Raw genomic sequence first — 24153 nt, 5'->3', positions numbered from 1 at the left:
GAAGTTACATAAAACACTGCTAAAAGTGATAAACATGTAAGTATATGTTGTCTAAGCTGTTATAACCCCCCAAAAAACGAGGCGCTTTTAGATTTTTTTAATATAAATTCATTTTTGAAAGTGTGTAACTCGGGCCCTGTGTGCTCTAGGACCCTGCAGACAGTTTGGACTGCTTCCAGAATATATAATTAATTTAATGACACTGGGATATTGCATTTCTATCACTGTATATGGTGATTGGGGGGGGGTGTAGCAGGGTCGGGGGAGGGGCAAAAGGGGGGTCATCCCTTCAGACCCATTTGAATAATTCTGGCATACAACAAGACACAGACAAACTTCTTTTTTCCACTATTTTCTAGAATTTAGTGGAGACAGCCCAAACTGTCTGCAGGAACCTGGAGCACACCGGGCCTGAGTTACACACTTTCAAAAATGAATTTGGGGGGTTATTACAGCTTAGACAACATATACTTACATGTTTATGACTTTTAGCAGAGTGTTTTATGTAACTTCAAAGGGTTTCCTGTAAAATGACACCAACATTTCGAATTAAGACCACTGTATGTGTGTATGGGAAGCTTTTCAATTTGGGTAGGCCAAATCCTGGCGGAAATCCCCAAAAATGGCCCTGAGTAGGAGGTTAAATCAATAGTACATTTTTGCTAACCTTTTACCATATGTCTTGGATTATCGCAAAAAAAATTATATGTTTTTGATATCGAATTGTGATGAGAGTATCATTACAACCCTAGTTTTTATTAATAATTGTTAATTAATAAAAAATCTATTTTTTCATTGTTTGTTCATGTTGTGTTGTGTATCAACTAATGTTAACAAATACAACTTCTGATAATAATGTATTAGTAAATGAACTAAGATTAATAAATGCTGTCGAATTGTTTATTCTTAGTTCATGTTAACTAAAGTAGTTAACTAATGTATCCTATTGAAACCTCATTGTAACATCATTTTTAATGCCAAATGTTGTATCTGTTAACATTATGCCCCATAAACTGCTATGAATGTAAAAAATTATATTGACTAACATTTAAATGGTGTAAAAATATTTATCATTTTAGTAAGCTTTTTTATGCTGTTTTATGTAAGATGCTTTGTGCGTTTAGGGATGTGAATGTTATAATCTAGAGTGTGTTTTTGTTGTTTGATATCAGACTAGTTTATCAAATCAAATCATGCTGCTCGTCTGTCAGTTTTCAAAAGAGTGGGCGGTTCTCCTAGAGTTCCATGTACATAACAGAGACGTGTTTCCTTCTGGGAAATGAGATACAAGGCAAAACATGCAGTCACCCTTCTCTCGCCTCCATCCACAAGCTAATGAGTGTGGATTTTTCACATATTTCTAGAAGAACAAAATGTTTCAGCGTGTTAATTTGATGCTGCCACATGGAATGAATAAGAAACTTTCACACTGAAGGAAATTGGATGGCTTGTGTTCAAGTTTACTTGTGCTCCAACCCTGAAGGTATGCATCACAGTTTGTTTTAGTCTAATCTTAAATATTTATATCTCTTGAGATGAATTGTGCAAAAGTGAACCAGGTCCATTTAGATTCCATGTGAACTTTAAAGATCTGGGCTAGTAAATGATAGGTCATGTTAAATGATAACTGAATTGTTCACTTATGTAAATTGTGTTGCAGAATCAGTGGTTGAGAGGAGGTTACTACGGCAGAGAGTTTTCCCCAGACTGAGAGAATATTGCAGATGCACGTATGGAGTTGAGTTCAGAGTGAGCAAACTTTCATCATTCTCTTTTCTGTCTTCTGTCAGTTGAAAAGCTTGTAAACAATCTAATCTAATAAGGATATTATAGTCGGGTTGCTTCCCTTCCAGTTGACAATAAATTATTTTTACCACAGGCACAATTGTGTTTTAATCCATAAACATGAATAAATAATGTTTATTTCTTTCACTGGAACATTGAGCATTTACTGGCACTCCTGCTGTTTTAATAGTTGCTAAACATCATGTATTTTTAATTATGCAAATGACAAAAGACTGGCTGGGATTGTATTGAACTTCTCTTGTTAACACTTTTTTAATGCTCTTTAAAAGCATGTCAATAGACAATTTACTGTGTAAACAATGGCGATGTTTTGGCTAATAGTTTGGGATCTAGGCTGCTAACACAAAGGGCCCTATATAAACAATCTAAGCGCATGGTTTGAAGCGCATTGCGCAGGTGCACTTAGTGCATGTCCATATCCGCTTTTGCTAGTTTAAAGCAGCACTAGATAACTTTTCAACCTTCATAATATATTTTTTAAGACTCTTGTGATGATAAATCAACTTACAATAGGTTGAATGACACGTCTGCCATAGCCTGATGGGGTCTGTATCGTTTTTAATCGTACTTTTAAACTTCGGGTTTCGGGTAGTAACTCGAGAACAAAAAGAACTACAAAATTCGACTGCTTTACGGCATATGTCACTTTCACCAACACCCACACTTCCTTAAATTCGGACGTGCGAGCCCAACTTTGTTCGTCGGATATAGTCATGTCCGAAGCAGCACAGACATAAGAAAGAAAAGGTTTTGTTGGAGGAAAGCAATAAGAGGAAATGAAAAAGTTATGTGATTTAAGGCAGGACGAGGATCAACATTGGACCAGCGTTTGCTCGTCGGCGTGAGCTGAAGGGAGAAGGGTATTCCTGCACAACCGGAGGCTGCAGTTTCAGGACCCCAGTTCTAAGACCCCAGTTCTAGGACCCCAGTTCTAGGACCCTAGTTTTTTGAGCAATATTCGCAGCAATATTCTGTTTGGCTTTCTCTCTCTACAACTCCAACAGTGCACAAGTGTTAAATCATATATATATATATATATATATATATATATATATATATATATATATATATATATATATATATATATATATATATATATATATATATATATATATATATATATATATACGTCTGTGAGGCAACTGATGAAAAAAGGGGTCTTTTGGTGCTGTTGTTATTGCAAAAATGACATAAATATATATTCTTCAAACATTCTTGAGTCTTGTCTTGCCTCTATACAATCTTTAAAATATCTGACTGTAATTTAGTGACTGCATATACTGATTCCATCTTTATTTTACCTGATAATGAACTAATTAGTTAAACTTAAGGAGGTTAATCAATATACAGTATAATTCAAGAAACTAAGATTTTTAAGGTACTCAACTTTTTTTTAAAGATTGATATACATTTTAAAATTATATTTTGTGTAAATTAATGTTTAAATTTAAAATTGTGACTCAAAGCAGGTATTACACACTTTGTAATTAGCCTCTGATGCATTTTGAATTAAAAAAAAATCACATAAAATATACTCCTGAGATTAAATATCTTTATACTATGTAGGCTACTAACTAAACCACATGGGTCATAGAACTGAGGTCCTGAAGCTGCAGCACACCGCTATATCATCCAGTTCTGTAGGTGGTGCTGTCACAAAAAACGAGGGTCCTAGAATTGCGGTCCTGAAACTGGGGTCCTGAAACTGCAGCCTCCGGTTGTGCAGGAATATACTACTGGCTGAAGGAGGCGTGCCCGACCGATGCTGTCCTGCTTGTTATGGTGATTACCTACCACTCAAACATTGAACTGAAGTATCATATAGATTCTGTAAAATGGTAACCAATAGACTACTATAATGACACTGGCTTGTAAACGTGAGCATCGTGATTATTTGGCGTTTGAAAAAAATAAAACCCATGAAATAATATTCATATGACATGCTGAAACATGCCACTGACTGTAACGTTACCTGGGATGAAGACATTTCACACGCGACGCCAGAAGAACTCTGAACTCCTCTTGCAGTGTTCAGGGGAACTGTTAGTGCTGCACCAACCCGCGGGATGCTTTTATGAAGTTATTTGGCCCGCCGCACCACTGTATATATTTTTACAACCCGCCGCGCACCCGCGACCATTAAATAGACATACGGGGTCCGCGGGTTATGAGACGACCCACGCATCACGAGTTCAGGGCTATCAGGGTTGTCATGTCAACAAATGCACGCGCGATGGTATCCCCTGTTGTAGGATGACAAATCTTAGTAGTTGAGGACATTATTTTTTCCAAACTGTAGGGGGACCCCGAGAGCAAAAGTAGCCAAGTGCGGCTTTAACGACGGGGGAAAAAAAGGTTGATGCGCCAGGCGCATGGTCCAAAAAGATTGTACCTAGTCTCTAAATCAGTCATGGGTGAGCTTTGAGCGTAGCATGCAATGAACCAATCAGAGCATTGTCTCCCATTCCCTTTAAAAGCCAGTTGCGCTTGCACCATGGCAGATTCGCTATTTACATGGCGGAATTTTTGTGCGGAAAGACTGAACGATTCTCCAGAGAGGAATCCTTACATTTTTTAAATTTAGAAATGTTTGTGTGCTGCTGGGCATCCCTGTGTGTGTAATAAGCAGAGTGTACGCGTGTACACTCTTGAATTCTGGGTCCTGTGGAAAACAACATTTCTGGGCCCCCGACAATTTTTACAGATTAAATTTAACCCCGTAAACATGGGGACATGGGGGAAGGGTGTGCAGCAGCCACTGAATCTGTGTCTACGAGACATGATAACTCGGAGACAGCACAGCAGAGATGTATTGCTGGATGTAAATCATGTGACTGACATTTTGAAACTTGTTTTTTAAATATAAAATCTATGGTCAAAACAGACCAAATACACATGTAGTGCAAGAGGGGCCCTAGCACATTTATGTATGTATAAAAAAGAGAAAAGAAACAAGAAAAGAAAAAGGGGGGTCTGCTCTTCTGGGCCCTAAATCAGCCTGGGCCCTTAGAATCGTCCTAACCTTTCACCCCTTCATGGCGCCCTTGGGCAGTGGTTCAGTGGTAGGTTGTTATGTAGGTTGCCTACAAACCGAAAGGAAAGTGGTTCAATCCCCGGTTCTATCTGACCATGTGTCGAGGTGTCCATGAGCAAGACACCTCACCCCAACTGCTCCCAACGAGCTGGATGGTGCCTAACATGGCTGACATGCCGTCGGTGTATGAATAGGTGAATGTGAGGCGAAATGTAAAGCGCTTTGGATGGCCACAGGGTCTGTTGAAAGCGCTATATAAATGCAGTCCATTTACCATGTTGTGCACCTGCCTATAGTCGCATATTACTAACGCACCCAAAAAATAACACTCAAAATACTGCACAAATGACTTTAGACCAGGTTTGTGTTGGTCAATGGTGAGCTGGCGCTCAAAAACGTGCCAACAATGTTCTTGAACACTCGTTATCAGACCAGCATGCCCATGGGCGAACAGATGGGTGCGAGAGCATTTGCTATTTAACGTGCTAGACGTGCAAATGATAACTGCGTCGGGCTGAAACTAACAAAAAACACTTGCCTTTCTTCTTCCAAGCATTTGGTAGATGATATATAAATAATTAATGTCTATGGATCCAACCTTTTTGCAGGTTATCGACCCATATGAAGCAGCAGATCCCCAATACTGGCTTGCGCAGCAGGAACGACTGCAGATACTGGAGGACTGCAGAAAGAATTCTCTGGGCCCTTTCTTTGTGGTAACATACTTTTTGTTCAGTACAGCATGATTTAATTATATGTTAAATTTAATTTCATAAAACAGCTCTAAAGATTGTTAAAGTGCCCCTATTGATTCAAATATAATTTTTTATGCAGTGTGTAATATAGCTATTTGTGAATGTAAGAATTTATACCCTGCAAAGTTGTAAAGTCAAAAATGCATGTTCAGGTTATTGTCTCCCAATAGAAAGAATAGACTCTGGACCGCCTAAAGAAGTCATCAGGAATTTGAATCCCAATCTGTTACGGCTACATGTAATAGACTGACACATTTACATAATGCACACTTGTGTTCTTCCGCTCACAAACAACTTGACCCTCTCTTCAATGTGGGATTCGCAAAACGCTTGCTCTTAAAGGGATAATTCACTTTGAAATAAAATGTTGATATGTTTTAGCTTACTTCATGGGCATCCGAGATGTAGGAGTATTTGTTTCCCCAGTAGTTTCAAGTTTGATCATTTTAGGTCAAACCGTTCTTGTCTGTGCCTCACATAATGCAGGTCTATGGTCACCACCTCAAAGAGCATACACAGAGAAGTCCAAATTAAACAATCCCCCATCGTAAGTACACACTGATGGCCTAAGACACGAAACGAGCGGTTTGTGTGAGAAAACGAACAGTAATTATATCGTTTTACCTCTTGTACACCACTACGTCCAAATGATCCGAGGGCGTGCGTGCGTTTCCTGTTGTGACGTTAGCGCGTTCTGGCTTTAGTCTGCACAAGCGCGGAAAGCGCCAGAAGTGGTATCACATTCTTGATCAGTGTATTCTGGTTCAAATAAATATGGTTGTGAAAAAAATTCAACGTTGTCTGTTAATATATCGAAATCTTCCAATGCGATGTCCTGTGCATCTAAATATGTTTAGATCCTCACAGTGAAAGGTAACACTTTCCAAATTTCTGTGTAAACAATGAGAGACGTACACGCACGAGAGATCCACTTCCGGCGCTTTGCGCGCTTGCGCAGACTAAAGCCAGAACGCGCGAATGTCACGCCCTCGGATCATTTGGACGTAGTGGTGTACAAGAGGTAAAAACTACATAAATACTGTTCGTTTTCTCACACAAACCGCTCGTTTCGTGTCTTAGGCCATCAGTGTGTACTTACGATGGGGGATTGTTTAATTTGGACTTCTCTGTGTATGCTCTTTAAGGTGGTGACCATAGACCTGCATTATGTGAGGCACAGACAAGAACGGTTTGACCTAAAATGATCAAACTTGAAACTACTGGGAAAACAAATACTCCTACATCTCAGATACCCATGAGGTAAGCTAAAACATATCAAAATTCAATTTCAAAGTGAACTATCCCTTTAAATGGCTCAGTACAGAGTTTACTTCGACCAACTTGCTCCTCAGAATCACTACCTGTAAGTATGATTTAAGGTGTCATGAACTGGCTTTTAAAAAAATGTATACTGCTCTCTGAGTTCAACTTATGACGTTTGCATGTTTTTTACATTCAAAAACATAATGAATAAGTAATGAGTTTTTTTCTACCCTGGTTTTGAGGCTCTCTCCTGCAGTGCTTAGTTTTTATGGGCGTGCCTCACTGAAGACTTGGAAGTAAAGCTTCAGCTCCCCGGTCAGTACATGTGGGAATTGGTTGGAAAGCGTGAAATATTTTTGTATTACTTGGCCCGCCCAATCGGTGGATATGGATTTCGCCTTCAGAACTTCCTTAATTCAATGTGGCATGGATTCAACAAGGTGCTGAAAGCATTCTTTAGAAATGTTGGCCCTTATTGATTGGATAGCATCTTGCAGTGGATGGAGATTTGTGGGATGCACATCCAAGGCACGAAGCTCCCGTTCCACCACATCCCAAAGATGCTTTATTGGCTTGAGATCTGGTGACTGGGGGCAGATCTGGTGACTGTGGGGGCCATTTTAGTTCAGTGAACTCGTTGTCATGTTCAAGAAACCAATTTGAAATTATTCGAGCTTTGTGACATGGTGCATTATCCTGCTGGAAGTAGCCATCAGAGGATGGGTACATGGTGGTCATAAAGAGATTGACATGGGCAGAAACAATGCTCAGGTAGGCCATGGCATTTAAACAATGTCCAATTGGCACTAAGGGGCCTAAAGTGTGCCAAAAAACATCCCCCACACCATTACACCACCACCACCAGCCTGCACAGTGGTAACAAGGCATGATGGATCCATGTTCTCATTCTGTTTACGCCAAATTCTGACTCAACCATCTGAATGTCTCAACAGAAATCGAGACACATCAGACCAAGCAACATTTTTCCAGTCTTCAACCGTCCAATTTTGGTGAGCTTGTGCAAATTGTAGCCTCTTTTTCCTATTTGTAGAGGAGATGAGTGGTACCCGGTGGGGTCTTCTGCTGTTGTAGCCCATCCGCCTCAAGGTTGTGCGTGTTTTGGCTTCACAAATGCTTTGCTGCATACCTCGGTTGTAACGAGTGGTTATTATGGTTATCAGCTAGGGGTGTGTGATATATATCGTCTGCGATAATATTGTAATTGTTGTTTAAAATGCGTTTAAAACATCAAAACATAATTTATGCATAAATGTTATATTTATACTATTATAATTGAATTAGATTAAAATCATGAAATAAACACAAAAGATGATGCATGCATACAATTAGGTTGGTGTGTGTGTGTGTGTGTGTGTGCGTGCGTGCGTGCGTGTGTTGTTGTGCTAAATGCTAAAAAGATGCTCATAAAAGGAAAAAATACATTAAAACTTTATGGAAAAGGTCATTTCTGTCACGGCTGTGAAATGACCACTCCACACCATATCAAAAATTTTAGGAGTCAGCTGATCACCAGCACAATAACACACTCACAAAATATCAACTAATTATCGTTATCGAGAAAATTCCAGAAAATATCGAGATATAATATTTTTGTCAATATCGCGCACCCCTACTATCAGCTTGAATCAGTCGGCCCATTCTCCTATGACCTCTAGCATCAACAAGGCATTTTCTTCCACAGGACTGCCACATACTGGATGTTTCACCACATGATGACGTCAAGGTGTGGCACATTCTGAGATCAATCGTTTTCTGGGCCTGGTTGACTAACAAGGAAGTTCTCACCTCTTGATGCACAATTCCGATTTGGTGACTATATCCGATTGTTTTGACGACCCGCTTACATCATCTTTTAAAAGCGACCCGTATCCACACACATGAGTGGGAAAAATCAGAATTGGGTGACTTAAACCATGCAGTGTAAATGGGGCCTTAAATTACTATGACCTTTTATATATCAAAAGCTCAAAGGAAAGTTGATTTCTCAGTTTATGACCCCTTTAATTATTGATATATATATTTTCTACCTGGTGTTCAAAATACATAGTTTTGTGTTTTATGTTGTGTACGTCTCTGGCTAACTCAGGTTATCACTGTCTTAATGAAATAGTTCAATCAGGTGTGGTCCACTATTACCTAAAATTTTGTCTATTAATGTAGATTGTCTGTAGTTCTTACTACTTTGAATAATGATGAAGGATTGAGCAAGATTTGACATAAGTCATTCACGCAGTGCTCGTCTAACGTATGTGTTATTGATACAGTTCACATTAGTTAGTTGATAGACACTCTTGTTAATGCTGATGATGAGAAATCAGTTGCAACATCTCATAATGTACCTCAAACTGAGTAGCATATCACTGAGAAACGTCCTGCTCAAGTCGTCCTTGCGATGGAGGTTCGGGTTGAACAACTAGTTCTTTCATCATCGAACTCAGATTGATATGGTAAAATCAACGGCATTGTTACAGTGTGTACAATCGCTGAACATTAGGAAGCCTCTGGTCGGAGCTGGAGTTTTGTTAAAGAAATAGTTTAGTTTAGCTTCTGACACACACTGTAAGCTGTTGACCAATCACAGCAGACTGGGTTGTCTGACCAATCAGAAAGCAGTCACAGAGATTCCTCTTTTGAGAGCAGGCTTGAGAATCATAAAAAATTTGGTGATGTGCCATTATGAGAAAATTAAAGTGTTTTTTGACCTTTGATGCATGTAAACCTATTGTAGGGAGGGAACTTTAAAAATAGCATAATAGGGGCTCTTTAAGGATGGTTATAAAAGCAATAAATCACTTTAGGACTGTTCCTAATGTGCATGATGATACCATGGTTAGTTGTTTCAGGTGCTTAACAATAGAGCATCTCTTTACATTAATAAAGAGTTAATTTGTAAATGTATGAGCATTTTAATTAAGTAATATTTTTCTGAAAGTGGAAAACTTCCAGTTCTCCCGTCTCTTTGTCAAAAGAAGAAAATAATAAAAAATAAAAACAATCTTGTTTTTGTCTCTTGTCTCAGGGGTTTGTGGGTGAACAATATGGAGATGCAAGTTTACCTGAGCAGATAGAAGCCTCAGAGTTCCAGTGTGTTCTTCAGGCATGCCAACGCATGGGCATCAGGACCGAAATTCTGGAGAGATGCTACCAAAGAGATGAGAATGCCGTTCCTCCCTCGTTCTGTATGCTCAGTCCGACAGGAAATTTTCAACAACCTGGTGTCCAGGCAAGTAACATTTTGCACTATTGGTGCACAGCACCATATAATTTAGCTAAACTCCTTAATATTTTGTTATCAGCGAGATAATCCAACTGAAGAGAACAACTGTTGCAAGGTGCCAGAGGTGAGGAGAATCCTTCATGATGCTGTGAACCAGTGTGTTCAGGAGGGGACATTGACACATGACAAGGCTCAGAAATATTTCCGATCAGGTAAGACAGTGTCTGTCTAATTGCACATAATTGCTACATATTCTGAATCAAAAGTGTCTAATTTGTGTTTATTATGAACCCAGCTCTTGAAAATGACATCCGCTATGCCTACGAAAACCATTCCAATGAAGATATTGCAAGATGTCTTTGCTACGTTCATAAAATAACTATCCCAAGGAAAGCAAATGGATTGCCCCCAGAGCAACAAGCACAACTGCACCGGCTGTCCCAGCTCCAAAATAACTTCCTGCCGAGTTTGGTCACCTCCCACAAAGCCCTGGTGTACTGCACCACCACAAAGTGCAATCGTCTTCAAGGTTACACATCTGAGATGAGGCTCAACTTTGCTGTTGGTCTGAGTGAGCAGCTACATACCGATCTCAAGAGACTCATTGACCGTGCTGTCTCAAAGGAAAGGACTGTTACCGTTAATGAATCTGGTCAGAAAGACCTGTGCCACATCTTTTCCTCTCTTTACAGAATTGAACGGGCAGAAGTCGAACATGTTAAATCCTACCTACAGGGAAACAATACAATATTTCCCTTCGTACTCAACGGTGAACCATGCTCAGGCAAAACTGTGCTTCTTGCTCACTGTGCAAGTCAGGTATCTCTCAGAAAATCGCTCTAACCTTTCTATTTCATAAATAAGCAATATTTGGGATTATAAATGTGTAGCAATATAAAGCTCATGGGGCCTTTTGTGTTTGCAGGCATCCGTATGGTTAAAGGACCTGGCTCCCGAGATTATTGTGTACTTCATAGATGTGAACAACTCCCTGAGACAGCTTCTCAAAGACATTTGTGAAAGGGTTGATTCAGGTAGTACCTCTGTCAAAAGCAACTTTGAACTAAAAGAGAACTTTAAAAGGCTCCTGACCTCAAGATCACCATCTAAGAATCCTCTCGTGCTCATCATAGATGGTCTTGACCAACTGCCAAAGATGGAGGGACAACTTGACTTGACATGCCTTCCCGAATCATTAGCTTCAAATGTAAAGCTTCTCATTTCCATCACTGCAAATAGGCCTGCCATTCTTGCTACCCTGAAAATGTTTTACCCAGATTCAACCCTGTTCTATGAATTGCAACCAGTAGATAGTAAAAGCTGCAGCCAGCTACTGACAACCCGTCTTCAGGAGTCCAACAGAAAGATCACCTCAGGCCAACAGATGTATGTAAATCAGGCTTTTAAGAAATGTTCTGTCCTGCTATACGTGGAACTCCTTCATAGACAGGCAATCCACTGGAACTCAGAGTTTGAGATTACGGAGAACACCCTGGTCCAAGAGGTCCATGATAACATTGCTCTGATATTTGACCATCTGGAAAGGAAGCATGGGAAAGCTTTAGTTTCCAAAGCTTTAAGCTATCTTACCTTGGCCAGGAATGGCATAAACACAGTTGAGTTGACGGATGTTCTTTCTTGTGATGATGAAGTTCTAGCATGTTTTCTTCCACCAGGCGATAACATACCACTTGCGTTGAGGGTTCCTGAAGTTTTTGTGGAAAGACTTATTTCAGACATGAAGGGGTTTCTGGTGCCGAGAAACATTTTAGGTACTCAAACTCTTTTCTGGGTCAGCAGACACTTCCCTTTGGTCATAGGTAAGAGGTACTTGTGCTCAGAAGAAACATGTCAGAAGATAAATCATGTGCTGTCCGACTATTTCAGTGGCTTTTGGGCAAATGGCACAGCAAAGCCTTTGATCATCAACAAAGACATGGAAATCCCAACCTCTTCAGATGTCCCACAGAAAATTTACATTGACAGACAAGTACCAAGTCAACCTTGGATCTTTTCTCCTCCTTTCTATATCTCTAGTGCCCTGAGTCCATCAGCAAGAACACATCCCAATCTGAGAAAACTCCACATACTCTCTTTCCATTTGTTGAAAAGTGAGAGAATTGAGGAACTTGGTAACCAAATGATTTCTCAAGAATACCTCCAGGCAATGCTGCAAGCAGCACTGGCTGACGAACTGTTTCTGTGGCTTGAGAGGACATCTCAGTTGGTGTTTCCCAGGGAACTTCAGCTCCTCCACATCATCTTGAGATCTTCAGCATGTCTACTAAGAAACAACCAAGCTTATCTTCCAACAGTACTGCAAGCCAAACTCTTTCCTTTTATGAGTGTTTTTCCTGCATTGGAGGACTGTGTTAATTCAGCAAGGTCTACTGGAAAGATTTCACAAAATGAAGTGTATACTGTGTTGCCTCCAATTCCTTCAGTCCCTTATACCCACTGTACACTGCAAGAGTCGACAGCTTCCCACATCATGCAGTCAGCTGGATCTCCTTGCGGCACTGTGGTGGTTTTACTGGAAAATAGTACTGCTTGGGTTTGTCGTGGAGGTATATTTGAAGGCTCCAAACTGAACAAATCCTCTAATCTGCAGTTCACAAGTGTCAGTTGTTCTGGAAACATATTCCTTCTCAGCACCCATTGCGGTAAACTTGTCTTGTTGGATGCAGATGTTCAAGTAGAACCTCAAGAAATTCAAACCCAACACAGAGAAAACTGGGAAAATGTCATTATTGAAGGTGTCTTGGTGTCTGGTGACAAAATATTTGTGTGGTGGAGAGGGCAAAACATTGTAAGTTTATTTGTTGAAAGGGAAGAACATACCCAATTGCGCTGCACTCATGAGATAACCTGTGTCTCATTTTCTGTGGACAGAGATTTAATTTACTGTGGACAGAATGAAAGTTCTGTGACAATATTTGACTGGCCCAATGGCAAGCTTCTAGCCACCTTCACTTGTCCAAAAGATTTACCATTAATTAAGATGATTCACTCAGAGGGTGACAGTTTGATTACATGTGTAGATCAAGCAGGAAATGTATTTGCTTGGAATCTTGAGATTATAACAGAACCAGTTCTGGCTGGTGAGAACCATTTCAGAACCAAGGAGAAGGTTTTAAACACAGACTACAAAGGGGACAACATCCTCCTGATATGTAAAAGGCAACAAATGCAACTTATTGACATGCATCAAATTGATGTACTTGATCAATTCAATCCCCCGAGAGGAAAAACATTTAAGCAAGCCATAATGGATCAAAACTCACAGTTCATCCTTGCTTTGCTGTGTAATTGCCCGTTTCTGCTAGTCTGGAATTGCGCCTCTGGACACTGCGTGTTGCGTCTGGACACTGCAAACCATCAAGCTAGTAAACTTCTGAAATGTGGAGCCACTTACTTAGCAGCAATAACAAGTGCAAGTGTTCTTATTTGGGACATGGATCTCATTACAGCTTCAGCATTGGCCCCAAAATCTGGAAAGAGTGTGGAGATGGTGGCTGTCGGGCCTCATGGAGGAAGCTGTTACTCAGCAGATGGCTCAGAACTTGTGTGGAAGTGGGCAATTTCAAGCGGGAAAGTAGAAGGTCGCTTCCTTCACCAAGGTTCTGTGGAGTCAATGTCTGTCTCTGGAGATGGCAACTACCTTGTGAGCATTGCAACAGGAGACATATATGTCTGGGACACCAACAGTGGGGAAAATATTCACAGAATCTCGGGCAGTCAAGCATACAAGGTTTTAATAACTCCCAAGGGCAACTCTGGAGTTGCCCTGTCAGAGAAAAGTCCATCAAGGGTGTGGAAGCTGCAGAGTGGACACAGGATTTGCAGCATTCATCATCATCTCAGAAATGCTGTCATTTCACCAGAGAGCACCTTCCTTTTAGGTTTTAACAATAGGAATCTAGTGGCTGTTAGCCTCTGGTCTGGTAATATAAGCAAATGCTTCTCGTGCTCCAAGAAGTCAGATGTTGTTGCTTTCCATTCTCTGCTCCACCATCCTGATTATGTGATTGTTGCTTCAGCCTCGGGCGCTGTGTACTCCTGGAGGTTAACAGATGATACAATTTGTCATCAATTCAAGTTGCCAGACTCTTCCTTGTTTCAACCTGAGATCTTTAGCCTATCATCAGATGGGGGGTATGCCATCCTTTCTATATCTGAATCCACTATAAACATCTTAGACTTCTCCAACAGTAAACTCTGCTCTTTGAGAACCGAAGGACCAATTCAGCAACCATATATGTCAAGTGTTTCTGGTCAATATGTGGTCTATATATGTTTCTCCTCTCTGGTCTGCCCTAATATATCCTGTGATCTCCATGAAAAACCGATGGTGGTAGTTGTACGTCTGACTGATGGGGAGACCGTAGGTAGGTTCTATTTGTGCAAGAACCCTTCTACTCTAACTGTGTCAGAGGATTTGTTTGTGTATGTAGGGTTTGAGGACGGATCTCTTGGGGTGTATGGTGTTATTGACACCAAGATGGGTAACACCAGCTGGAAGGGGGATGGTCAAAGATGGTCAAAACTTTTGTGTCCATTGGATGAGCAATTGATTTGGTCACCTCTGGTAAATCCTAACCTGACTTGGGTTGAATTGCAATTGTTTTAATTAGTTCCAGTGTGAAGAATTCTGTTTTTTGGCACTTGGGTCAAAAAGGAATGTATATGTAAAAATGTTTTACTCTGTCATGTTGTTTTGACATATGAAGATAAAAAATATATAAATTTTCACAAATTTCCAGAATGCTAATGCTGTGTTTCTTATATGTTATATACAAATGTTTATCATAAAAAATATATTATAATAATATAAATATCAGGATTTCAGGTAGCACTAGGTAACTTTTCAACCTTCATAAAATATTTCCAAGACTCTTGTGATGATGTGTCTGCCATAGCCTGACGGGGTCTGTATCGTTTTTAATCGTACTTTTAAACTTCAGGTTTCGGGTAGTAACCCTAGAACAAAAAGAACGACAAAATTCGACTGGGTTACGGCATATACGTCACTTCCACAACCACCACTTCCTTAAATTCGAACGTGAGCCCAACTATCGTTTTTTTGTTGGATGTCATAGTCATGGCCGAAGCAGCACAGAAAAATAAGAAAGCCAAGGTTTTGTTGGAGGAAAGCAATAAGAGGAAACGAAAAAGGGATCGGATTTAAGACAGGACGAGGATCAACATTGGGCCAGCGTTTGCTCGTTGGCGTGAGCTGAAGGAGGCGCTCCCGACCGATGCTGACTTGTCTGTCATGCTTGCTGTGGTTATTACCTCTCAAACATTGAATTGAAGTATCATAGATTCTGTAAAACAGTAACCAATCAACTAGGCTACTATAATGATGCTGGAAAAAAAAATAAAACCCATGAAATTATATTAATATGACATGCTGAAACATATGTCACTGTACATACTTCACTGGGATGAAGACATTTCACACGCGTCGCAAGCAGAACTCCTGCATGTGAACTGTTCAGGGTAACTGTTTATGCGTGGGTCTGCTTTTTTTTCAACCCGCGGGTCCCGCTTTTATGAAATGATTTGGCCCGCCCCGCACCTCTGTATATATTCCACTGTATATATTTTTATATTAAATAGACATATGGGGTCTGCAGGTTATGAGACGACCCGCACATCACTAGTTCAGGGCTATCATGGTTGTCATGTCAACAAATGCACACGCGCATCCCCTGATGTAGGATGACAGAGTTTACGACGGTAGTAGAGGACAATATTTAATGTAGGGGGACCCTGAGAGCAAAAGTTACCTAGTGCTCCTTTAAGAAAGAAATTTGGTGTAAAAATGTATGCTATACCCAGTTTCTAAAAACAAAAACAAAGGATTTAAGGCTTTCAGAGTATTACAATATACTATTTTCTGTATTATATTTTCTTTTTAACTATTTATGATAAAAAATTAAAAATAAAATTGCATTGTTGATATAGCCATGGATGACTTTAACTTTGTATTGTATAGAATGACAATGTTTTGTATTAAAGCTGGAAAACAGCTATATTTTATTGTATTTTATTGTATTAATGTTTATAATAATTCTTTGAGACATGTTCAGACAAAAATAAATCAAATAAAATCATAAAGAAACGCTAGTTGTTTTATTTTTTATTGTGTTAATATATGTTTTTGTTTTAGTGTAGGCCTATAGTAGTTATTTTAAATGAATTAATTGTTTTAAAAATAACCATTATAACCATGCATATCTCTCTCTCTCTCTCTCTCTCTCTCTCTCTCTCTCTCTCTCTCTCACACACACACACACGCATTTACCCTTTAAAACATTTATCAAATAAATCATTACAAAAATGTTTGATCTGTACGAAAATAGAAGGACGGGAATTACATGTCGTGCGTTGGATGTATTCATATAGTACAAATAAAAAAAATGCGGTCATACACATGGTGATTACCGCGTGTGACAAAAGGACTACAATTCCCATCCCCACATATATTCATACGGAAGTGATCCTTTGCATAAGTGCACTTCCGCTCTGTTGCCAATTCCTTTCCTGTCTGTGGCCTCTGGCAAGATGGCGGTGCAAATCTCGAAGAAGAGAAAGGTTGGTACAGAGTTTACAGTAAATATATGTAATTTAAGTACAGGTGTACAAAATGAGAGTTGTATATTATTACTATGATAATTAATTATAATTTAAGAGGTTCAGATGAGTATGTTATAAGGCTATATAGATGGATTGGGCTGGATGCTGTCGGCACGGAATCTGATGTGAAACATGGCAGATAAACGTAGCGCTGCTTTCAGTCTAATTTCATATTTGTGCGTTTCAAACATGCAAGAAACAACACAGAATCGACCTTTAAGCACTTGATATGTAACCTGGATGCGTTTGTTAGTATACCGGCGAGAACTTGAGCCCATGTTCGGGTGTGGACTGTATGTTAAATATATCCGTTGTAACTTACATGCAGCACAAATATTTCTAGTGTTGAACAGCATATGGTGTTGTCAGACTTTTGACATTTGTCATGGTTTAAAAATGAACAATGTAATTTATGTATGTAAGACTCACTTGTCTGGCCTTTTAATTCTGTATCAGGATGTATTAATAATTGCAATGTTGATCTATTAGTTCGTGTCAGATGGCATCTTCAAAGCTGAACTGAACGAGTTCCTGACCCGTGAGCTCGCCGAGGATGGGTACTCCGGTGTGGAGGTCCGTGTCACACCAACAAGAACAGAAATCATCATTCTAGCCACCAGGTGTGGGCAATATCCACTAGTTTAGTTTAGTTCACATGCATTTATGGGTTTATAGGTTAATTTGCACATAAGGACTTGCCCATAATGATCTGTGTCTTTTTAGGACCCAGAATGTCTTGGGAGAGAAAGGCCGCCGCATCCGTGAACTGACTGCCGTCGTTCAGAAAAGATTCGGTTTCCCCGAGGGCAGTGTGGAGGTGAGATTAGTGAAGTTGTAAATGCCAAAATTAGTTTGTGACAGCTAGTTCTGATATTAGATCTCGATTCATTGTAGCTATACGCTGAGAAGGTTGCCACCCGAGGTCTCTGCGCCATCGCTCAGGCAGAGTCGCTGCGCTACAAGCTGCTCGGAGGCCTGGCTGTCCGTAGGTGAGCTTTAATTCCTAGCGTACCATGCCAACTTGAATTCCCTTCAGTGATGATACGATGACGAGTCGGAAAAGGGCCCGTTCTGTCTTTGAGGATTCTGGGTCAGGTTCACGTTCTGTGCGTCTGACTTCAGTTCCTCAAAGCAGTGAGTCCAATCGTTTGAAGACATCGAGGCATTTGTCTGAGAAGGATAGATGGATGGAAAGCAGCCAACGTGTTTTAAAATCTAGATTATTTTTCCTTTCCATAACCAGGTTTCTATTTCTCTTTTACTTTTGTTGTCCTCAGGGCCTGCTATGGTGTGCTGCGCTTCATCATGGAGAGCGGGGCCAAGGGTTGTGAGGTGGTTGTCTCTGGTAAACTGAGAGGACAGAGGGCCAAGTCCATGAAATTTGTGGATGGCCTGATGATCCACAGTGGAGACCCAGTTAACTACTACGTTGACACTGCTGTTCGCCACGTACTGCTCAGACAGGGTGAGTAAGAGTCATGGAGAAAGATTAATTGTATTGTCTCTAAGTTTTGTTCGTAATCTTTAGCAAGTTGTTTTAATTGGGGCTCTGTGGAAATGAAGTGTAAAAATGTGTGTTATTTAAGGGTAAAAACGACTAACTGTGCAGTGCTAAGTAAACACTATTTTCCAGACAAGATTCATGAGTACTGAGTTTTAACTTCTCAAATCTTAAGCTAAATGTGGTGCATTATTATTTTCTAGGGGTCCGTGGAATTATTTTAAATCTTAAATTAGATCCAGTTGAGTAAATACAGTATTATAACTATGTTGGTGCCCTACAAGCTCTCTGTAGGCGAGTTCACTTCCCAGCACACTTTCTGACTTGAATTCCCTTCAGTGATGATACGATGACGAGTCGGAAAAGGGCCCATTCTGTCTTTGAGGATTCTGGGTCAGGTTCACGTTCTGTGCGTCTGATTTCAGGTCCTCAAAGCAGGGAGTCCAATCACTTGAAGACATCGAGGCATTTGTCTGAGAAGGGTGGATGGCAGTCAGTGTCTTTTCATTAGAGTTCAGATCATTTTTCCCTTTCCATATCCTATCGGTTTATATTTTTATATAACAGAACCTGCTATGGTGTACTTCTAAGTTATTTAACTTAGTAACTCAATTACTATAACAGTACGAAGTAAAAAATATTATGCAACTAAATACAAACAAAAAAAATCCAAAGAATATTTCAAACTAATTAATCAGTACTGAGTTTTAACATCTCAAATGTTTAGCAAGTTGTTATACTATGGGTCAGTGGAATTATTGTAAAGTAGATTAGGTTAAATCGTAAATAGTTTATAACAGTGCAGCATTGAGTTGATGTAATGCAACTTTATTGAAACTAAATATTTTAGACTTTTCCCCTTGTGTAAAATGGGTCTTAATACAAGAAACATTTACTTTTAGGATGGTAGAACCTCACACAAGTCCTGATGGAGTTTTGGTTCCTTGCCACTGTAGCCTTTGGCTTGCTCAGTTGGGGACACTTAAATTTCAACCATATTACCGATCTGCTCACATTGCCATTATATGATAATTGAAATTAGCTGGATAACATCACTGTTTTCTCCAGAGTGGCTGTACAGCCGACTCATATTCTGTTGCATTTTCCTGTTAACACTGTGAAGCTGCTATGAAACAATTGGTCTTGTAAAAAGTGCTATATTAATAAAGGTGATTTGACCAGGGTGAACATTTTCATGTTCCATGGCATCTGAATTTGAATCTATTGCCATTTAAAACCATTTGCACCACTTTAGTATGGCACCACTAATGTCTTACATATTGAGTAACTAATCATTTGTTCCAAATGTAATCTCTGAACTGAATTATCTTGCCTTCAGTGACGTAATGAACCAGAAATGCGTTGTTTTGTAAGTTTTCGTAAGTAATGTGATTTGGAGGCGTTAGTCTGAGAAGGTTCTGAGTACATGCTTTTTGAAACTTGTGTAAAACTTTGACCAGAAAGAACGACCCGCATACCACCCCATTTTTATATTTACCATATCTTTCTGATTCTGATATGTTCATATAGGTGTGCTTGGAATCAAGGTGAAAATCATGCTTCCTTGGGATCCCAGCGGCAAGATCGGCCCCAAGAAGCCCCTGCCTGACCACGTCAGCATCGTGGAGCCTAAAGAAGAGGTCCTCCCCACCACCCCAGTATCCGAACAGAAGGGTGCCGGGGCCAAGGCCGAGGCCCCAGTCATGCCACAGGGAGCCCCAGTGCCGACCGCATAAAAGGGTAAGGGTAACCCCAGTATTTAAGTCAAATGACCGCCACATTTCCTTCTGTGATGATACGATGACGAATCGGATTGAGGCCGCCCTCTGAGGATTCTGGGTCAAGCTCACGTTCTGTGCGCCTGACTTCAGTTCCTCAGAGATTGTGTGTCTTCTTAGATTGAAGAATCTGAGGCATTTGTCTGAGAAGGGTTTTTCCTTGCTTGCCTACTTGTCTTTGAAATGCTTTTATTCTAACTAGATGTCTTTGTCTCTTCCAGGTTGACTGCTCATTGATGGAAGGCCTACACTTTTCTGTATAAAAAAATAAAATAAAAGAATAAATGGGGAAATGTTGTCTGTGTTCCTTTCAAATGAGTGCTGTTGTGAATGATTTGAGTGCTTAAGGTTTTTTTAGCCTTTTTTTTTTTTTTTTTTTGCTGGTTGATAGTATCCCAGAATGTAAATAGCCACACAAGTCATGTCATCAATAAAAGGTGTATGATGGGTGATTGTGTTAAGTATTTGTTTTTACTGCATTAACTTGTGTGGTGTTGCATGTGACTGCATGCATGTTTTTACCATAAACTTCACTGGTATGCTTTTGTTAATCTTGATGCTTTATTTAATAATGGCTTTATTTTTAGGATAAAGGCTACTGGTTTTATTTACTGTTAGTACCTTAAGCTCAGGTTATGGCACAAAACATTTGAGTACTTGTCATCTGACACCTCAGTACTTACAGATTACATGTTATTTGGTATTCTAAAGTATTATTGCATCAAACAAAAACATTAACAATGGCACTTTGATAGTGGACTAAACTAGCTGAGAATAATTTTTAGTTTTTCTTCAACAACAACGAAAAGTTTATTCATGAAGGCATCGGATGACCTAGCATTGCTGTACCTTTGTGTGTCATGGGTGGATCTTCTATAGTTACACACACAAACGCACACACCTGATTCATAGCTTGAGCTGCTGCTGGCTGCTTGAAGAACACGAGCTTTAGCTGAAGACCATGAGTTTACCGGACTATAAATCTCCTGGAAAACAGTCCACACCACCTTTGCAGTCGGTAAGACATAAAGCATAAACATTTTAAAAATGAATAGTCACGTTGTAACGATTTAGCATTCCATGCTTAATTTCACGTAACAGCTGTTATATTTCAGCTATGCTTTCTTTCGCCAATGTGTAGTTTTGTAACATTCTTTTAATTTTTGTCACGTTGTGACGACGATGTCTGTCATTGAATGCTGTTAAATGTCACTAGATTCTCACAACACCTTAAAACACGCGAGTTGTGCGTTAACTTGGTAGGCTACACACGATAATTTGCCAAGACTAGAAAGTAGTTGTTTCCCAACAGTATTGTATACTTAAGGCGGAAGCTGGTAAAAGATTAAACTTATTTTCGACATGAGTTTTGCCTTTATTTTGATTCTGGTAAGTTTACTTTCCAGAAAACTGAGGTTAATCAAATGTTTGTACATTTTCAAATACTAGCATACATTTCTGGTAAGTTCTGCATCCTTTAAATATTTCATGTTTCTTAAAATTTTTAAATAAAAAAAAAGAAAGGAAGAACTAAAATGCATGGTGTTATATTTGTTTATCATGAGATTCATCATGTTCTTTTAGACAGTTTTTTTAGCAATTCTCTGAAATACCTTGGAGTACCATGTGAATGCCACATTATGTCAATATGATCATTTTATTTTTAGTGTTTTTATACACAATATGTAGGCTATTCACATTTTACACATCTGACATTTTGGGAGATGTATTCATCATTACTTTGACATCTTTCAGGCTATCAAAACAAATTACATATAATCTGTTGAGTTCATATCAAAGCAATATGACCTTAAATACTTGTTTTCTCTGTCCACAGAAATCCCAAGTTGTGCAGCTGAATATCGGAGGTCATGTCTTCATCACCACCCTGGGGACCATCCGCAAATTCCCAAACTCCACACTAGCAGACCTGTTTAATGGATCCACCAAACGGGTGGACTCTGAAGGTCGTTACTTCATAGACCGCGATGGGACTCATTTTTCATACATCCTTGAGTACCTCAGAACAGAGAAAGTTCCTACTGTTAACCTGCAGGAAGTGCATAAAGATGCGCTTTACTATGACATCAAACCTCTTGTCAAAGCTATTGAGGAGACTCCTCAGTTCTTTGGAGAGATGGTTGGAAGACAGCAGTTTTTAGCCCGTGTGCCAAATTACCGCGAAAACCTGGAGGTCATTGTCCGGGTGGCCAGAGCAGAGGCCATCGCCTCACGCTACTCTAACATAATCGTGTGTGTTGTGAGGACAGAAGATGATTTGGCCAGATACAATAATGCTATAGACAGTCTCGGCACCCCAAAAGAGTCTGTGGTGAGCTTTGGTCCGTGGAAAGCTCCAGCATCAGTGGATGACTTGTTAGATTGTGTCAAAATGGACATAGAGGCCAAAGGATATAAAGTAAAGATACAACCTCACAACATAGACAAAGGGTTTCTCGTTAAGAGCTACAACTTCTTCTATAAATTGATTTTCACTTGGTGGTGAAGAGTGTGAGGCCCAAAATTTAGGCCTTTTTAGCCTGGAAATATGGATGTACAAAGTGAAGGAATATTTTATGTATATACAGTATATGATTGACTTACCAAACAAATCAGGCTTATCAAACTAACATATGTTCCTTTTGCAGACCCACCTATATGACAGACAGCTGTCAGTAATGTATAATGAAGGTCTTATCTGTCAGTACGGTATCTGTTCAACCCTTGTTTAATATTGACTCTAGTCATGCTATCCTGGCCTTTGGCTGAAAATAGCTTCATGGATGTTTCTTAAGCATGGTTTCTCAGACAGGTCTGATATTAAGCCAGGATTGGGTAGGGTTAGGACGTTTAACTAGTTCAACTATGACATTTAAATAGGTTTTATAAACGTGCCATAGAAGAAAAGAAAGAAAAAAAACATTACTGTCTGTTGTGCAATGACTCACACATATTTTAAAATTAGATTTCAGTTAAAACAGCTTAAACAATCATTCAGTCTAGGCTTAAGCTTATGGTATGATGTGAAATCAATTAGGATGCTGACTAAAGTGTGTGTGTGTGTGTGTGTGTGTGTGTGTGTGTGTGTGTGTGTCCGTCCAGGTACTGCCCTGTATTATGAGGACAAAATGTCTTCACAAAGGTGGCAGTATCCGAAATCCTTGTCGGCCCATTTTTTTGTTTTTCACAGGTACTCTTAAAAGGCTTTATATCAATGTTTGGTCTTAAAAAAATGTTATTGGGTCGTTAATCTGCTAGCTGCACCATTTTATAACTTTTAACATGTATGCCTAATGCTTTTATCCAGTGATGTGCACTGCATTCAAGGTACATTTTATCACCTCTTATTCTAAAAGAAAGATTTTTTTTTTTTTTTTGAGAAACAGGTCCAAAATATCAATATTATATTAACATTATAAATATTACCTTAATTTGTGCCATGCATTTATAACATGCCTGTTTAAACTACCGTAGGTGTCCAATGTCTTCCTTTTATTTTTACTGCTAAGATACTTGGGAAGAATTAGCCTAGAAATCTAGACGCACCCTGGCGGGAGCAAATCTAATTCAAATCTAAGATCAACATCTTGATGTGGGCCTTGGCTTGTTAGGCTAGGAAAGAACCCATTCCTTTTGGAGATGATAAAAAAAGAAGAAAAAAATGCTATTTCCAGTTAAAAGGCTTTTGTATCTTATTATTTTGTGTATGTATGTATGTAAAAAAAAAAAAATATATATCCAAAAGAAAAGCTGAATATTTTTAAAGAGGCCGGAGTGTTCATGGATTTTTCACAGAGAGGTAGTGCCAACTTTTTAAGGTTTTACATTTGTACTATAACAGATGTTCTAGTTCAAAATGTTTGAAAATAAACATAACTTAAACTGTGTTCTTCTTCAAATTGTTGCCTTATATTTACTGATTTCTGTGCTATCTAGTTCATTATTCCATGTAGCCTTTTATATTTTGTTATAATTCTTAAACAGTCTCTGTGTAACTTTTATGCATGTTTTTAGAAAAATAAAACTCTGAAACAAAGGTCAAGCTCAGAAAGATAAATATCGATATTGTTGTAATTTTACTTAATAAAAAAAAAAACAATCAGATGTTTCTAATATGTTGGCATGTATTGATGAGA

At 39.3% G+C, this 24153-nt stretch overlaps 3 protein-coding genes and 3 non-coding genes across 6 annotated transcripts; all 6 read left to right on the top strand.

Moving 5' to 3' along the window:
• Window positions 1–1309: 1309 nt before the first annotated feature.
• LOC137043315 (NACHT and WD repeat domain-containing protein 2) lies at window positions 1310–14726 on the top strand. Its single transcript, XM_067419556.1, has 7 exons — window positions 1310–1483; window positions 1661–1749; window positions 5449–5556; window positions 9899–10096; window positions 10149–10308; window positions 10392–10915; window positions 11022–14726. The coding sequence occupies exons 1-7, from the start codon at window positions 1444–1446 to the stop codon at window positions 14724–14726; spliced, it is 4824 nt and encodes a 1607-aa protein (XP_067275657.1). The 5' UTR covers window positions 1310–1443.
• Window positions 14727–16604: 1878 nt separating this feature from the next.
• On the top strand, window positions 16605–20310 carry rps3 (ribosomal protein S3). Its single transcript, XM_067419964.1, has 7 exons — window positions 16605–16696; window positions 17228–17358; window positions 17462–17555; window positions 17633–17727; window positions 18016–18203; window positions 19770–19979; window positions 20239–20310. The coding sequence occupies exons 1-6, from the start codon at window positions 16667–16669 to the stop codon at window positions 19973–19975; spliced, it is 744 nt and encodes a 247-aa protein (XP_067276065.1). The 5' UTR covers window positions 16605–16666; the 3' UTR covers window positions 19976–19979; window positions 20239–20310.
• Window positions 17769–17917, top strand: LOC137043986 (small nucleolar RNA SNORD15). The gene has a single exon (XR_010898595.1). It is a non-coding gene; the product is annotated as a small nucleolar RNA SNORD15 (small nucleolar RNA).
• Window positions 18573–18721, top strand: LOC137043985 (small nucleolar RNA SNORD15). The gene has a single exon (XR_010898594.1). It is a non-coding gene; the product is annotated as a small nucleolar RNA SNORD15 (small nucleolar RNA).
• LOC137043988 (small nucleolar RNA SNORD15) lies at window positions 20024–20169 on the top strand. The gene has a single exon (XR_010898596.1). It is a non-coding gene; the product is annotated as a small nucleolar RNA SNORD15 (small nucleolar RNA).
• Window positions 20311–20911: 601 nt separating the features above from the next.
• kctd14 (potassium channel tetramerization domain containing 14) lies at window positions 20912–23739 on the top strand. Its single transcript, XM_067419555.1, has 2 exons — window positions 20912–21035; window positions 21855–23739. The coding sequence occupies exons 1-2, from the start codon at window positions 20979–20981 to the stop codon at window positions 22521–22523; spliced, it is 726 nt and encodes a 241-aa protein (XP_067275656.1). The 5' UTR covers window positions 20912–20978; the 3' UTR covers window positions 22524–23739.
• Window positions 23740–24153: the final 414 nt, after the last annotated feature.

Source organism: Pseudorasbora parva, chromosome 16, assembly GCF_024679245.1.
Source record: "Pseudorasbora parva isolate DD20220531a chromosome 16, ASM2467924v1, whole genome shotgun sequence".
NCBI classification, from domain to species: domain Eukaryota; kingdom Metazoa; phylum Chordata; class Actinopteri; order Cypriniformes; family Gobionidae; genus Pseudorasbora; species Pseudorasbora parva.
The sequence above is the reverse complement of the archived record's forward strand: the minus strand, read 5'-3'. Positions and strand labels throughout refer to the sequence as shown.

Bases quoted from the DNA above. Each gene is read 5' to 3' on its own strand.
- LOC137043315 (XM_067419556.1), top strand. From the start codon at position 1,444: ATGGCTTGTGTTCAAGTTTACTTGTGCTCCAACCCTGAAG. The intron at 5,557-9,898 runs GTAACATACTTT...CTCTTGTCTCAG, and splicing joins CTCTGGGCCCTTTCTTTGTG to GGGTTTGTGGGTGAACAATA. The intron at 10,309-10,391 runs GTAAGACAGTGT...TTATGAACCCAG, and splicing joins TCAGAAATATTTCCGATCAG to CTCTTGAAAATGACATCCGC.
- rps3 (XM_067419964.1), top strand. From the start codon at position 16,667: ATGGCGGTGCAAATCTCGAAGAAGAGAAAG. The intron at 17,359-17,461 runs GTGTGGGCAATA...GTGTCTTTTTAG, and splicing joins ATCATCATTCTAGCCACCAG to GACCCAGAATGTCTTGGGAG. The intron at 18,204-19,769 runs GTGAGTAAGAGT...ATGTTCATATAG, and splicing joins CCACGTACTGCTCAGACAGG to GTGTGCTTGGAATCAAGGTG.
- kctd14 (XM_067419555.1), top strand. From the start codon at position 20,979: ATGAGTTTACCGGACTATAAATCTCCTGGAAAACAGTCCACACCACCT. The intron at 21,036-21,854 runs GTAAGACATAAA...CTCTGTCCACAG, and splicing joins CCACACCACCTTTGCAGTCG to AAATCCCAAGTTGTGCAGCT.